The 14858-nt window shown below is 36.6% G+C and overlaps 3 protein-coding genes across 6 annotated transcripts in view; all 3 read right to left on the bottom strand.

Moving 5' to 3' along the window:
- Positions 1-8038, bottom strand: part of LOC134824377 (uncharacterized) — an 84390-nt gene extending 76352 nt beyond the window's left edge. The window contains exon 1 of the mRNA XM_063836275.1: positions 7999-8038. The gene's annotated coding sequence lies outside the window, so the exon portion shown is untranslated. The remainder of the gene's footprint in view (positions 1-7998) is intronic.
- Positions 1-14858, bottom strand: part of LOC134824379 (uncharacterized) — an 87247-nt gene that overhangs the window by 69460 nt on the left and 2929 nt on the right. For 2 of the 3 annotated variants that reach the window (XR_010161394.1, XR_010161396.1), the window contains exon 1: positions 8002-8023. The exons of the other annotated variant lie outside the window; for it this stretch is intronic. The gene's annotated coding sequence lies outside the window, so the exon portion shown is untranslated. Of the gene's footprint in view, positions 1-8001; positions 8024-14858 lie in introns of those variants that run through there. 3 annotated transcript variants of the gene reach the window in all.
- Positions 5134-13602, bottom strand: LOC134824374 (uncharacterized). Of its 2 annotated transcripts, XM_063836272.1 has the most exons (20): positions 13459-13569; positions 13123-13233; positions 12448-12544; positions 11947-12055; positions 11548-11677; positions 11174-11409; positions 10752-10878; positions 10364-10530; positions 10074-10211; positions 9557-9793; positions 9055-9165; positions 8553-8656; positions 8266-8349; positions 7754-7827; positions 7351-7397; positions 6751-6861; positions 6190-6304; positions 5817-5896; positions 5576-5703; positions 5134-5476 (listed from the first exon to the last, which is right to left on the bottom strand). In XM_063836272.1, exons 2-20 carry the CDS (start codon positions 13217-13219, stop codon positions 5374-5376), a joined length of 2295 nt encoding a protein of 764 aa, XP_063692342.1. In that variant the 5' UTR covers positions 13220-13233; positions 13459-13569; the 3' UTR covers positions 5134-5373. The 2 variants fall into 2 exon arrangements, with proteins under 2 accessions (XP_063692342.1, XP_063692343.1); XM_063836273.1 differs by lacking the exon at positions 9055-9165 and having other exon boundaries at positions 13459-13602.

The following is a 14858-nucleotide window of genomic DNA, read 5'->3' as shown; positions in this document are numbered from 1 at the left end:
TAATAATATTAATAAGTTTATACTCGAAAATACCACCCTAATAAATGATGATAATTGCAGTGACGCGCCAGATAACAAAGAAATGTCACATTGTACCACGTGATGCCCATATAAGGTCACGTGTACCACGTGATGCCCATATAAGGTCACGTGCACACATCGGCCAGTCATCAGATTCAGACTCCGGGAGCACGTTTTGTATCGGCACAAATATATCAAATTATCAGCTAATTTAGATTTGGATTACAGAATTTCAGGAGCTGAATGAGTAACTGATAACGCAAACCGACCAGTTTTTAAACATGAACAAGGACAGATGAGGATTGAGGCCGTGTTATAGACCACTGTGTGACCTCTGTGTGACCTCTGTTTGACCACTGTGTGACCACTTATTGACCTCTGTGTGACCTCTGTGTGACCACTGTGTGACCACTTATTGACCTCTGTGTGACCTCTGTGTGACCTCTGTGTGACCACTGTGTGACCACTGTGTGACCACTGTGTGACCTCTGTGTGACCACTGTGTGACCTCTGTGTGACCACTGTGTGACCTCTGTGTGACCACTGTGTGACCACTGTGTGACCACTGTGTGACCCCTGTGTGACCCCTGTGTGACCTCTGTGTGAGCACTGTGTGACCACTTATTGACCTCTGTGTGACCTCTGTGTGACCACTGTGTGACCACTTATTGACCTCTGTGTGACCTCTGTGTGACCTCTGTGTGACCACTGTGTGACCACTGTGTGACCACTGTGTGACCTCTGTGTGACCACTGTGTGACCTCTGTGTGACCACTGTGTGACCTCTGTGTGACCACTGTGTGACCACTGTGTGACCACTGTGTGACCCCTGTGTGACCCCTGTGTGACCTCTGTGTGAGCACTGTGTGACCACTTATTGACCTCTGTGTGACCTCTGTGTGACCACTGTGTGACCACTTATTGACCTCTGTGTGACCTCTGTGTGACCTCTGTGTGACCACTGTGTGACCACTGTGTGACCACTGTGTGACCTCTGTGTGACCACTGTGTGACCTCTGTGTGACCTCTGTGTGACCACTGTGTGACCACTGTGTGACCACTGTGTGACCTCTGTGTGACCACTGTGTGACCTCTGTGTGACCTCTGTGTGACCACTGTGTGACCTCTGTGTGACCACTGTGTGACCACTGTGTGACCACTGTGTGACCACTGTGTGACCACTGTGTGACCTCTGTGTGACCACTGTGTGACCACTGTGTGACCACTGTGTGACCACTGTGTGACCACTGTGTGACCACTGTGTGACCTCTGTGTGACCACTGTGTGACCTCTGTGTGACCACTGTGTGACCACTGTGTGACCACTGTGTGACCACTGTGTGACCACTGTGTGACCACTGTGTGACCTCTGTGTGACCTCTGTGTGACCACTGTGTGACCACTGTGTGACCTCTGTGTGACCATTGTGTGAACAATACCATTGTGTAGACTACCTCTGTTTATATGGACTGTGTAAAGTGAGTGTTATTTCTTTGATCCGCGTTTCAATGATACTTCAGAGGTTTCAAGAATTATTTAGGTACGTTTTGTTTTTTAATCAATTATTTTCACCGTAATTGTAAGTAAATCAAATAATTGATTCTGAATATCAAAAGTACCGATAAGGCTTCATGCATGGTACCAACACTTCCAGTCCCGGTACCGCCGTACCGGTCCCGGTCAAAAAAGCGCGGTACCGACCCATTACCCAGTCTCGGTATTTTACTGTGAATGATAATAAAGTTGTAGGCTCGACCGTCCCTGATCTGTGAATAATTACTTTAATTAAACAATAATTATACAGGGTGGGCCAAAAGTCAGTACCCATACGTTGGCCTTTATAGCTCAGTCACTGAGTGCCCAATTTAAATACTTCTTTCTGGTATGACTTAGTACCACCACTGGTTCGAGGAATTTGTCAACTCGAAAAATATTCGCGTTCATTTTTTTCAAATGGAGGTTCATTTTCACATTTATTTGATAGTTTGGATAGTCGGATCAAACTAAATGTTATTGAATTGTGTTTGGCTATTCGAATTACGTTTGTCCTGAAAGAATTAGAACTGTAGCTTCTCAGATGACCGAGATATGAAGCATAACGAGTTTATTCATTACGTGTGATCAGGTGATTGGTTTACCTAATCATGTGATAAGGTGCCCCCGTTAACTACCCCGTTAAACTTTATGGGAATTGTTAAGGGTGCCCAATTATGGTGTCGTGTCACGGTGTCACATAATCACCCAGTCAATTTTGTTAACGAGTTACAGAAAATGCTTGATAACTTCGTCATTTCTAATCCGTTTTGCCTCATGTTTTTAGATCATATGCAACATTTAATAATCTACCGTCTCTGAAAAAATTAGGCGTTCAGCATGTTCAGAGAAAACAATATAGGTGTTTTAATATTGAATGGGCGTGGTCTAAAATATTCGAATTTTCAAATTTTGACGACGGAATCCTCGAACCAGTAAGTACAGTATGCCATCTGCAAAGCAACAGCTCTCAAATATAAAACACGGCGGAGCTATTAAGGCCAACGTATGGGTACTGACTTTTGGCCCACCCTGTATTTGTTGTGGCCATTCACCAGTGAATGGTTCAGATATCGGAGAATAAGTGATTTTAGATAACGTTTTAATTTCAGACCTTCAATATTTTCTTATCTTATAAGTGTGCAGAGACGATTGACTTAAATTATAAATTGTAATACGAGCAAAATGTTTTTGCAGAGTAATGGAGCGTTTGAGAACAAAGGCCGTAGGTATATTACAAAGGTTTTTGTAATCAGGAATTAATTTGATATAATTATTAATTACGGCTATCAGTGAAAACCGGTATTTTCTGTTCTGCTAAATGTAGGGTTCTTAGCGTTGGTAAATTGTTTGGTGATTGTCTTATGCAAAGCTTCAAACGTTTTGTTTTTAACAAGATTTAAATTTTATTATTTTTATAGATAATTATTTCCTGATAATGAAAACCTTTGTAATACCATGTTCTGCTACAAAAGGAACGATTGTTCAAAACGTTCTTTTCTGGAAAAAAAATTTATTCGAAGTATTGTGATAATTAGACAAAAATCAGGAGAATTTTCGAAACAATTATATATGTTCCAGTGTTTAATTCTACTTTATTAGCAAAAATTCTAGAAACCCCCGATAATTGTTCCACCATGTCGCTAAAACCCAGTACTCGCTTTACGTTTACAGTTTTTGGGGAATGCTATTTAAATATTTATCACAGCACAGGACGTCTCGTTACTGAACTGTGGCCGGACTGAACTGTGGCCGGTCTCCATGATAGCTCTAGTGTTGGTTAATCGTCATGGAGACATCTCACTAACAAGGGACACCGCGTACGTTTTCATTATACATGCGAAGAACACAGTAATACAGTAATATGCTCATAATGTTGTGCACACTAAAAAAACCTCGGAGTTCATTATAATTATAACAATATTTACAAAATATAGAGACATTCTAACAACAACAACAACAATGTTCTAACACCCATCAAGGTTAAAGTACCCAACATCCGAAACAACAACCTTCACAACGTATAACACGAGAGTTAAATTCATCTAGTCTAGTAAATACGTGATCTTAAAGTTATCACATTATGAATTTTAATGGGGTTTCACACGCGGGAAGTAACGCTTCCTATGAAGAAGATGAGGTGAGATGTCCAGCTCATGTTGTTATTTGTTAGGATTACCGTAGAGTGAAGATAGCGGTCTTTATGGTTTACACTTCAGGTCTATTTTATCACGTACTATTTCATTTTGTCCATGACTGTCGGACATATTATATAGTTATTCATGTCTTTCATGTACCTACTGCAAGTAAAGATGAAATAAGAATCCACTTCATCATTACTGATGACATCAGTGAGTATAGAGTCACAATTCACAAATAACTCAACAACACTTCCCAATGACTACACGCTACTGTAGTTGTACTATACAGCTGGTACCACTACCATTGGTGAATGAAAAATTGGAGGCTTAAAAGCTTAAGGTGTACCATTACACTCCGATAATCGTAACCGACAATTATCTCTGATAATTCGCCAATAAAAGTTATCTGTTCATCTAGATAAAATGTATTTTTATCGGTATAAAAATTTACTTCAAATTACCGAAAATACTGCCGCAATACAGTTAAATTTAAAAAATATCTTAGTGACTTTTCAAGGAAATTTGAGTGGTTTGGTTTTCCTTTTTCCCAAGTTATCCAAGAAACAGCCCCAAACGTCTTCTAGTATGATAACTGATAAGAGAGGCAGTTTACTTGGTTGTGAGCTTAATGCTATTGACATTGTTCTCTTAACGAGTGTGTTGGCATTTTAGCTTACAATCATTATGGAATCAGGCACCAGAATGTTACTGTTAACAGGAGTCAGGAATACCGGCATAGCACTCAATTAAATTCTAGAAGTGTTCTGGGGCAATACATTTTCCCTAGGAGACGGATCTGTTGGTCCAAATCTTCCATAGGAGAAGAAAACGATTCACCGATAATCTACTGTTCTCAGGAGAAGAAATCTGATGCTTTACTGTTATCTGGATTCTGGAGAATGTGCACCCCTATTGTCAGGAGAAGGAAACTGGTGCTCTGATATTTTCAAAAGAAAGGAAATGGTGCTGTACCAAGTTTACTGGTAAACAATGATAACAGTCGCCAATTAGATCTAGTGAAATTTTGGCTTTTAACTTCAGCAGAAAATTTATCGGTTTTATCTAGATAAAACCTAAATCGTTATCTGTTTATCTAGATAAAAGATTTCATACCGATAATGGATAGCCTAATTACAGTTAATAATGCGATTTTTGACCACCTGAACTAATTAAAGTGGTCATAGCACCCGTGCTACTGTGCTAGTAGTGTAGTGTAGCACCCGTGCTAGTAGTGTAGTGTAGCACCCGTGCTAGTAGTGTAGTGTAGCACCTGTGCTAGTAGTGTAGTGTAGCACCCGTGGCGGCAATATATTTTACTTTTACAATTGGAGGCTGGAGCAGTGAGGCATAATGCATATTATAATTTAATGAATAAGCTTATTTTTTCCGTCCAGGGAGTGGGCGCAATTTTACTGTTTAGTAGAAATAAAATACCGAAATTCATTGCAATTCGTTATATTCATCACACTTATTAACAAAATTTCATTATATTCAAAGTACAAATTTTATGAAAATATGAAATCAATTGAAAATGTCCATTGTCCGTGATAAATTCATGTCCATTTCCGTTAATCAGCCAATATTGCATAGCAATACTCTCAGCTGTTCTTACGAGACCACGTCATAACACGACGACGTCATCGCGTGATGACGTCACTGCGTGGTGACATCATCGTTGTTTAACACCCAGCAATAGCACAGCAAGTAGCAGCACAGTTCCCTTGGATAGCTGCAACTCTGTTGGCTGAAGCCTTGTCAGTGTACAGGCAGAACCTCAGGTTTCTGAAAGAGTTTTAGTTTTAGTTGTTAAAGCACGTTCGTTAAGAGTAACGAATCTGAACCCTAAGTAAGTAATAATAGTTTGTTTCCATTAAGTTTTACCTTGCGTCACCACAATAATCAGCTCCGTATTTGTCAGCAGCTCCAGCGCAAGTATCACATCCGGGGTGTCCGAAACAATAATTTATTTTACCAATTCCGGTAGCGGCTCCCAAACAGAATGGTACTGGCTGAAAAGGAGTGAAATAAGCACTAAATTTAGATTTAAATAAGATTATTTCCAGAAGTTTCTTTATTTATAAATTATTTTAACCAAATTAAGTTAATTAAGTTTTTTAAATACCTCAACACCACCGGGGTTTCTGCAGTAATTGTGATTTCCGATGGCGAGGGCCATGGCGTGTTTCTCGTTCATCAAAATTCCTGAAACAAGGGAGTATTAAAAATATATAAATTGTTTACGATTTACTATAAATATGATAACAAGAACTTACCTCTCAATACCCCATAGTTAGTGTTACTATAACAACAAGAACTAACCTCTCAAACCCCCCTAGTTACCATAACCTCATAACAATAAGAACTAACCTCTCAAAACCCCCTAGTTACTATAACAACAAGAACTAACCTCTCAAAACCCCCTAGTTACCATAACTCCATAACAACAAGAACTAACCTCTCAAAACCCCATAGTTACTATAACAACAAGAACTAACCTCTCAAAACGTCTTTGTTCCAGCTGTCACACTCGTAAGTCATGGGTCCGACAGTGTAAGTGTTCTGGTTTCCAGTGTAGCTGGCACCGTTACCAGACAAACTATTTCCTCCCAACTGTGGAATTTGCGATTGTTTAGTGATAATTAGAGATAATTAGTCATACATTATCATTAATTAATTATTAATTTATCATCATTTCACCAAGGACTAAGATCTGAAGGACCTTGAATCAGAATATGATAAATAAAATACAAATATGTGAATATGTGAGTATGTGAGTAGTCATTATAAAACACCTACCTTGACACACTATGTGAATATGTGAATATGTGAATATGTGAGTAGTCATTATAGAACACGTACCTTGACACACTATGTGAATATGTGAATATGTGAATATGTGAGTAGTCATTATAAAACACGTACCTTGACACACTATGTGAATATGTGAATATGTGAGTAGTCATTATAAAACACGTACCTTGACACAATATGTGAATATGTGAATATGTGAATATGTGAATATGTGAATATGTGAGTAGTCATTATAAAACACGTACCTTGACACACTCAGGGTGAAGACGGCCATCTTTTTCTGCGTTAGTAAAAATGTTCTGGATCAGACAAGTGGCTTTGCCTCCAACCAAAGTGTAACCGGGGTTACATCTTATCTGAACAGATCACAATTAGATCAGAATTTTATAAGAATCATATCCGAATTAGATCTGAATTACAGAAGCTTAATATCATGTAAACTGTAAGTATTACAGAAACTTGTATTCCATGGCAAAATGGAGGTCAAGAAATTTATTTCATTCAAATGTGCAGAGTGATGATAAGCTATTAATTTCATTATTGATTTTAATAGTGATACATTTCCATGCTTAAAGAAAAGTACATATATCCTGAGCTACTTGCCAGTGATTTAGTCTTATGGGAACCTACGCACGGTAGAGCACAGCAAGGCCGACCAAGACAAAGCTACTTGTCTATGTTACTGAAGGAAGTTGGGACAAACTCTAAAGAGGAACTGCGAACCCTGATGCGGGACAGGGATATATGGAGGGGGTTTTCTGGCGTAGATCGGACTTAGCTCCGACATAGTAGTAGTAGTAGTAGTATATATTAAAGTTGAAGTTAAATTTAAGTTAAATACTTACGTTTAAGGCTTCACCGGGCTGCATGATATTGCCGTTACCTACACGACCTGAACAAAACATTAGTGTCAGTTTTAATTTATTTTAAAGTTGATTTTATTTAAGTTATTTTAAGTTATTTTAAGTTATTTTAAGTTATTTTAAGTTATTTTAAGTTATTTTAAGTTATTTTAAGTTATTTTAAGTTATTTTAAGTTATTTTAAGTTATTTTAAGTTATTTTAAGTTATTTTAAGTTATTTTAAGTTATTTTAAGTTATTTTAAGTTATTTTAAGTTATTTTAAGTTATTTTAAGTTATTTTAAGTTATTTTAAGTTATTTTAAGTTATTTTAAGTTATTTTAAGTTATTCTAAGTTATTTTAAGTTATTTTAAGTTAATTAGTTGCAGGAGTATTAATAACTTACCGTTGGCAATAGTTGGTTTGATACATTTTCCTTGCTTTTCTCCAGTAGGTTTAACCTTAGGAGCGGGGGCCGAACTGAAAATTTAAAAATGTGATTTCTGAGAACAAAAATGGAATAAATGACTAATGACTATATATGAGGATTATGATTTTAGGGATAATATCCGGTAGTAGAGACTGGATAGGACAACTGAAACTACTGTTTAGGAGAAAACGCGAGCTTTTAGTGTGCTACACTTTCATCAGGCTCAAATTATTTGTTATATAGTAGCGTTGAAAGTATTAAAATTATCTTATCATGAGACTGATAAACAGCGAACCTCTCTAAAATCTCATATATGAGGATTGTTTGATTAACTGTGGCTGTAAGTACCGAGTATAAACCAGGCAGTTTTGCCTGTTGATACTGGCTACGTACCACTCATTACATTTGGTAGGAATGTTTAACATATTTTTAGCATAAATAAGGAATGTTTAACATATTTTTAGCATAAATAAGATAATTAACCATACCCGCAGGCTCCACATGTTTTAGAACAGAAAGCCAAATATCTACCAGCACATTTGAGTTGACCAGAAGCCTTCATTCTCGCACATCTGAAATTTTAGAATATCTATTAATTGATTTATTTATTTATTTAAAATTGATTTCTTTTTATTACGATCAATGTGTTACTTAATTGTGCAAGTATCCGCTGATGAATTGTAAGCAGCAAATAAAAATAATCTGCTAACCCCAATTGTTTGATGAAAAGTGTAACAGGAATATAACAAAGTAAAGTAAAAATAGCATGACTTACACGCTGGATCGATCAGCACATCTCTTTTCCAGTTCCTCGGCCAACTCTTCGTCAGCCTCTCTTTCAGCAAAGTATTCAGCAAGAGCCTCCTCGGATGCTCCTCTCTGAAAAGTTTTCAAATTAACTTATAGCAAAAACAACCTTGCAAATTCTGAGCATTTGAAACAGATGTTTTTTTACTTTTATGTTTACTTTTTTAAATATACCAATTACCAACAATAGAATTTGGTTTTTGCATTCGATTCGGGACAAGGTTCAGCGACATAAATTTTAGATGTCCTTTAGTCGGTGAACAAAGGTCCGGTCAATTCTTCGATTTTTCGGTTGACTTTAGGCCGGCAAAGATCAGGCTTTCAAAACATCTTTTAGCATGCATAATGCCATAATAGGGTCAACCATCATTTTTCAGACTTTTAGAGTAGCAACAAAATGTCTGGAACAAAAGTTTATCCAGCTTCTGTAGCGTTTCTGGCCTTTAAAACAACCTGGGGCGACAAGGTACCTTTTTGAGCATTCTTTGCAATTTTCCGGGTATTCGGACACTATTTTTGTTCTTCTTCCTTTTTCCGTCCTCTCTCTCCTCAAAGTTTTCTTCTTCAGCATTGAGCTCTTCCTACTCTCAGTGGCCATACTTTAGTACTTAGGATTGGCCTACGAAACAGTCTGAAAATCCGGCAAACTTTGCACCCATTTTAATTTTGGCAGCGTTAAATCAAAGTTAACCCTTTCGGCCTGATGTGAACAGTTTTTTCAGCTGGAAGCATTATCGGCTGCAAAGTCTTCGACCAAAAGGCTAAGTCCAAAATTTTAAAACGGCCGTTAACAATTATTTGTGATGCAAACAAAAACTTCGGTCGTATAAAAAGTTTAGACATTAAATTTGAAATATGAACTAAAAGATAATACAACATTAACATGCCCCTTTCCCCCCCCCCCCCCCCCCACTAATTTTATTTCGGGATTCCTTTCATTTAACTATTTCAGATTAATCAACTTTCGGTTACCTTTTTTAGTATTCTCTGCAGTTTTCCAGGTACTCTAACTTCTCTCTTCTTCTTTTCTCCAGGAATTCTGACTTCTCTCTTTTCAAGCTGAACCTCCTCCTCATCGCTAGCTTCTCTTTCTTCAACCTCAACCTCAACAACTTCTTCTTCTTCGGCCATAACCTCTTCTTCAACTTCTTCAGCAAGCATCTGTTCGATAACCTCTTCTTCGGCGACGATTACTTCCTCCTCTCTTTCCTGTTTGTTAATGTATTAGAGAATTTAAACAAGTAATTATATGATTCTGGATACTATACCTAAGTATACCTACTATACTCTTATACTATACAATAACAATAATCTCTAAAGCAATCATTTAATATCAAACGTTTGTAAATTTGTTGAATTGTATATCTTAGACTGATCAAAATTCTGGACAATCTTAACTTTCACATTTGACATTACAAATTTATATAATATCCAAAAAAATTTGATTAGTTCAATTAATTAATTAGTTCAATAATTAATATAAACTCACGGAGATAGCAGAAGTACAAGATCGGACAGCGGAGCAAGTGTTGATCTTTGCGCAAAGATAAGGCTTATCAGCAGGACATCCACTTGAAGTGATACCACCCTTGTTACCTCGCACCTCCGTTACCACAGCTGCCATGTCCTGTATTTTTGTTTATGAGAAATGATTTTGTTTACATTTACTGCAGAACTCGGTTACTGTAATGTTAGAATCACTCAGCTGAAAAACATTTTATTTTCCTTGCAAGACTGAAAGTATTTGAGATTTAAAATTGATTTTGACAACAAACAAACCTGTTCAACACCACACGAGTTGGTTCCTCGTCGGATCTTGAAGTATCCCCGGTCTCCCCAGTTGGCACCGTGAGAGTTCCTGATCAGGTAATAATGAGGGGTGTATCCAACAATCAGGACAGCGTGGTCACAGCCCTTGGGGTATGCAGGGTAGTTTACAACAGCTCCTGGGGCAGATAAATGCGTTAGTAATGGGGATTAGATAAATGTGTTAGTCTTGTAATCATCCTGCTCGTGAATAATACCGTATATGGCGAAATTTATTATTTAACCACCTTTAATTATAGCTTCTGGTTCTTGACTTGTAATTGACTTTTTATTGACTTTTTATTGACTTGTAACAGACTTATAATTTCCTTGTAATTAACTAATCGACTAATTGACTAACCCCTGCGGTAGTTGGACATGTCACAAGCTTGTCCAGGTCCACCCCACTTCATGCACGTCATAACACTTCCGTACTTCCTGATGGCAACTTCAACGTTGGCAGGGGTCACATCTACGAAATCTACAACCTGACCAGAAGCTGGAGTTACAAATTATTTCAAGTTATTTACAAGTTATTTACAAATTATTTACAACGTTTCACGAAATCTACAACCTGACAAGAGGATAATTCTCGTGTAAGTTTACTTTCAGAAACCTCTAATTTCCCATGTCAATAATGAAATATTGGTATATCTCTATTGCACATCAAATTGAACCATAAAGTGAAAATAAAATAAAATATAACGAACAAGTGTGTGACCTTGATGGCGAGAAAGTGAAAGTTAAAGAGAAAGTGAATTTGAAAGTGAAAGTGAAATTTACTTTGATAGCCTTGAGAGCATCGGGAGTAGTGTCCATTCTGCAAGTTAGCTGTTTAGACAGATAATCTCCATATCCAACTTTTGAGCTCAGCTTGTCCAAATAACCCATAGTAATAGTAACCATCTTGTAATCTCCACCCTCGCAACCATTGTTGTAGCAATCTGTCATTTCCTGTTCACTGAATTTGATGACCTGTCCGGTTGCTTTAGCGTAGGCGATTTCCAAAGCGGCAATAACTGAGGAGTGCACAATAAGTATTACCTTATCGGAATTTGTTTTACACACAATTTTGAACGGACATGATTTTGAACGCTCGAAGGCATTTATTATCGGTATTTGATTTAACTGCCTTATCGGACTTTATTTGAACTTACAAGTGTGAAGATAACAGTTTCCACAGACTCCCTGATGGACGGCTGTGTTGACAATAGTTCTTCCTCCACTTCTTCGTCCGTCGTAATAAGCTACCGACCTCTTGTTGAGCTCCTCAAAAGGGTCAATTCCCTGGGGGATTTGTTTGGTGAGATTTGTAAAGCTATATCTGAATTTGGAAATTGTATGATGTGCAAATATATTATAGTGCTATTAATTTTAAAATCCAAAAATTATTCTATGATCGATCAAAGACTGAGAAAAAATTGAACAACTAATTAATCATTGACTCTGGTAATCAGTACTTTGATATTTGAAGATATCTCAACTGTGCAGATTTATTAAATCGTTGAGTAGTTTTAAATGCTTAAATATGTTACGAGTACAATGATCTTAATTACCCTTTTCGCAAGTTCCTCTTGAAGTTTTGATTTGAGTCCGGGTACCAATTTTGCTCCGTTCATAGCTGTAAGTTCCTCTGCGGTGAACATCAAGTCCAAATCGATATCACTGAAATTATAATAATGAAACTATATAGACTAATATTGTGAAGGTATGAGAGAATAATACTAATAGCTGATGTGTGAAGGTATGATACTAATAGTAATGTCAAATATGTGAAGGGTACTAATATAAGAATATTTGTTTGTACGTTCACAAGTTTAGCGATCAAGGGGCAAAATGTTGCCTCACAAAAAAATATAAATCCTTGTGCTTGGACACAGCTATCTTTTGAAATAACTGTATTCGACATGACAAACGGACATTTGTTTTAATTTTGGCGGAAGCAACTGTTTACTATTTTGTTTGCATTGTACATGATGAACGAAAAAAATCTATACAGCAAATGTTTAAGTGGCTTTAAAAATATCAAAAATTAAAATTTTAAAGAAATAACTTACTCGTCATCGTCTCCAGAAAGGAAGTTAAGAACGAATATAGCGAGCCTCTCTTCATAATCATCAGGGGTTAACGTGACGTCATCCTCAGCCAGCGCATCTGTAGTTGGAGTGGGTTACTAAAGTTACTTTAGTTGCTATAGTTACTTTAGTTGCTATAGTTACTTTAGTTGCTATAGTTACTTTAGTTACTATAGTTACTATAGTTACTTTAGTTACTTTAGTTACTTTAGTTACTTTAGTTACTTTAGTTACTTTAGTTGCTATAGTTACTTTATTTACTTTAGTTACTTTAGTTACTATAGTTCTATAGTTGCTATAGTTACTTTAGTTACTTTAGTTGCCATAGTTGCTATAGTTACTTTAGTTACTATAGTTACTATATAGTTACTTTAGTTGCTATAGTTACTTTAGTTGCTATAGTTACTTTAGTTGCTATAGTTACTTTAGTTGCTATAGTTACTTTAGTTGCTATAGTTACTTTAGTTGCTATAAGTTTAGTTACTATTGTTACTATAGTTATTATAAGCATAGTACTAGTAGGGAAATTTTACTCGATCAAAATAAAACCTTAAGAGGGCTATTGAAGTCGGAAAAAAAAGTTTAACATTAAAGCATGTGTTATACTTTGTAGCTAAAAATAAGTTACTAAAAAAACAAACTTTTATCGTTACTTACTGTCAAATAAAACTTTGATGTCGGCTTCATCGTCGCTTGTTCCTTCTCGTGCGATGCACACGGCCAACAAGGCAAATATTGGGATTAAAACCTTCATATAGGCTACTCTTCCTGAAATACATGGCGTTAAAACCCACTTTTCTAAAGTTGTTAAGCTGTTAAACTTAATATTAGTTATGAAGCTCGAATAAATCCAATATATGGGGTACTATATGGTCATGAATCTGCTTATAATTTAATTTCATATGAGCTATCGAATGGATCAGGATAACGTATTGAATAAATTCTAAGAATTGTAACAACTAAGAATCAATTCTAAGAACTATAACAACTCACCAAAGTTCTTCACTGAAAAGGGTTCTGTGAGTCAAGGGGCGTATGAAAAGAGTTAAACCAGAAATGAGCTGAAGCCCTCCTCACGATCAGTTCTTAAATAATTCCCTCAGCCGAGTTTCTAATCTCGTTGCGTCTAGCACGTGCACACCTCAACGCAGAGTTCAATATAACCATGGTCACAAGAGGTATACCACGTGACAGGTCCCGGCTCTCCGTGATTGGTCCTGAGCCAAGCGCCTGTCACGTGGCTGACAGGGCGTTTAATCTTTGCTTTGTGAAGTTGAGAAGATTGAATTAATGGTTTAATCTGACGCTTTGTTCGCTCATTATGTTGCCAATAACTAAGATGTCAGGACGAAACCGCACAAGATATACAATTATACCTGTTTTGATTTGCAATCTATTGTGCTCAGCTTGCGCTACAATAGAATTGAAATAGCAGTTCTAAGACCACAAGCTAAGGGAGGGAATTCTTGCGAAATGAACCGTGTTCGTAAAGGAGATAATGAATAGATTTGCGTATAAAAGATCACCAATTTAATTGATACAATGCATACAAAAGGAAAGTAATTGGTTTAAACTCAAAGAAAATATAAAAACAATAGATATACATCTATTTTTGGCCAGCTTTAGTTCCATGAATTAAACAACACGTTTAAGTTTATTCATAACCCAATCAAAACAAGCTAAGAACGGCTCATGTCACAGTATAAGCCCTTGTTGAGAAAGAACCTGCAATTAGACGTACAAAGGAGTTGGCTAGAAAACGGAAATCTCGTGTTTCGCAATAAGACAAAGTGTTAATATTAAAACTAATACGCTGCTGGTAGCTGTGGTGTTCATGATTGTATTTGTAATCTTTAGGTGGGGAAATCAACCGAACTTATTCGAGCTTTTTGGTTAAGTCCTTCATGATCATATAATTATGGAATCAGAGTGTGGACTGGCTACACATGACTACATACTCCATTTGACACGACTGTGACTTTTAAAAGTAATCGATTTAGAATTTTGGGGTTTTTAGAATTTGTCAGTAAGGTCACAATCAAAATACTCATAGTCATAAAAATACTATATTTAATGAAAATCAATAAAATCATTACCGGACTAACGCAACCGTCAACATACGTTTAGAATTAGTATACTTTAGTTCTGAGTTCCTAGTGTTTCCAATGGAAACACTTTGAGACCCTCTTTTATTATCATCAGAAATCTCTACCACTAATCTAATATATATCTTTCCACTATAGTATAAAACTTAATTCAATGTAAGGCATCAATGGCATGTAGAAATTTAGTGGGTAAATGTTCTGTTACAAGTTTGTCGAACGCGAATCTTCCGTCATGATATCTTTCATATTATAGTAATTATTAATTCAAAGTTCTAAACAAGGGATAGT

Source organism: Bolinopsis microptera, chromosome 12 (assembly GCF_026151205.1).
Source record: "Bolinopsis microptera isolate Bmic1 chromosome 12, MBARI_Bmic_1.0, whole genome shotgun sequence".
Classification (NCBI taxonomy): Eukaryota; Metazoa; Ctenophora; class Tentaculata; order Lobata; family Bolinopsidae; genus Bolinopsis; species Bolinopsis microptera.
Note: the sequence above shows the minus strand (reverse complement) of the source record. Positions and strands in the feature narration are given on the sequence as shown.

What these genes read in the sequence shown, in the direction of transcription:
- LOC134824374 (XM_063836272.1), bottom strand. Translation starts at nt 13,219, where the DNA reads ATGAAGGTTTTAATCCCAATATTTGCCTTGTTGGCCGTGTGCATCGCA. An exon ending in AAACTGTTATCTTCACACTT is followed by an intron (nt 11,410 to 11,547) that starts GTAAGTTCAAAT and finishes TGCACTCCTCAG; the next exon opens with TTATTGCCGCTTTGGAAATC. An exon ending in ACTCGTGTGGTGTTGAACAG is followed by an intron (nt 10,212 to 10,363) that starts GTTTGTTTGTTG and finishes ACAAAAATACAG; the next exon opens with GACATGGCAGCTGTGGTAAC.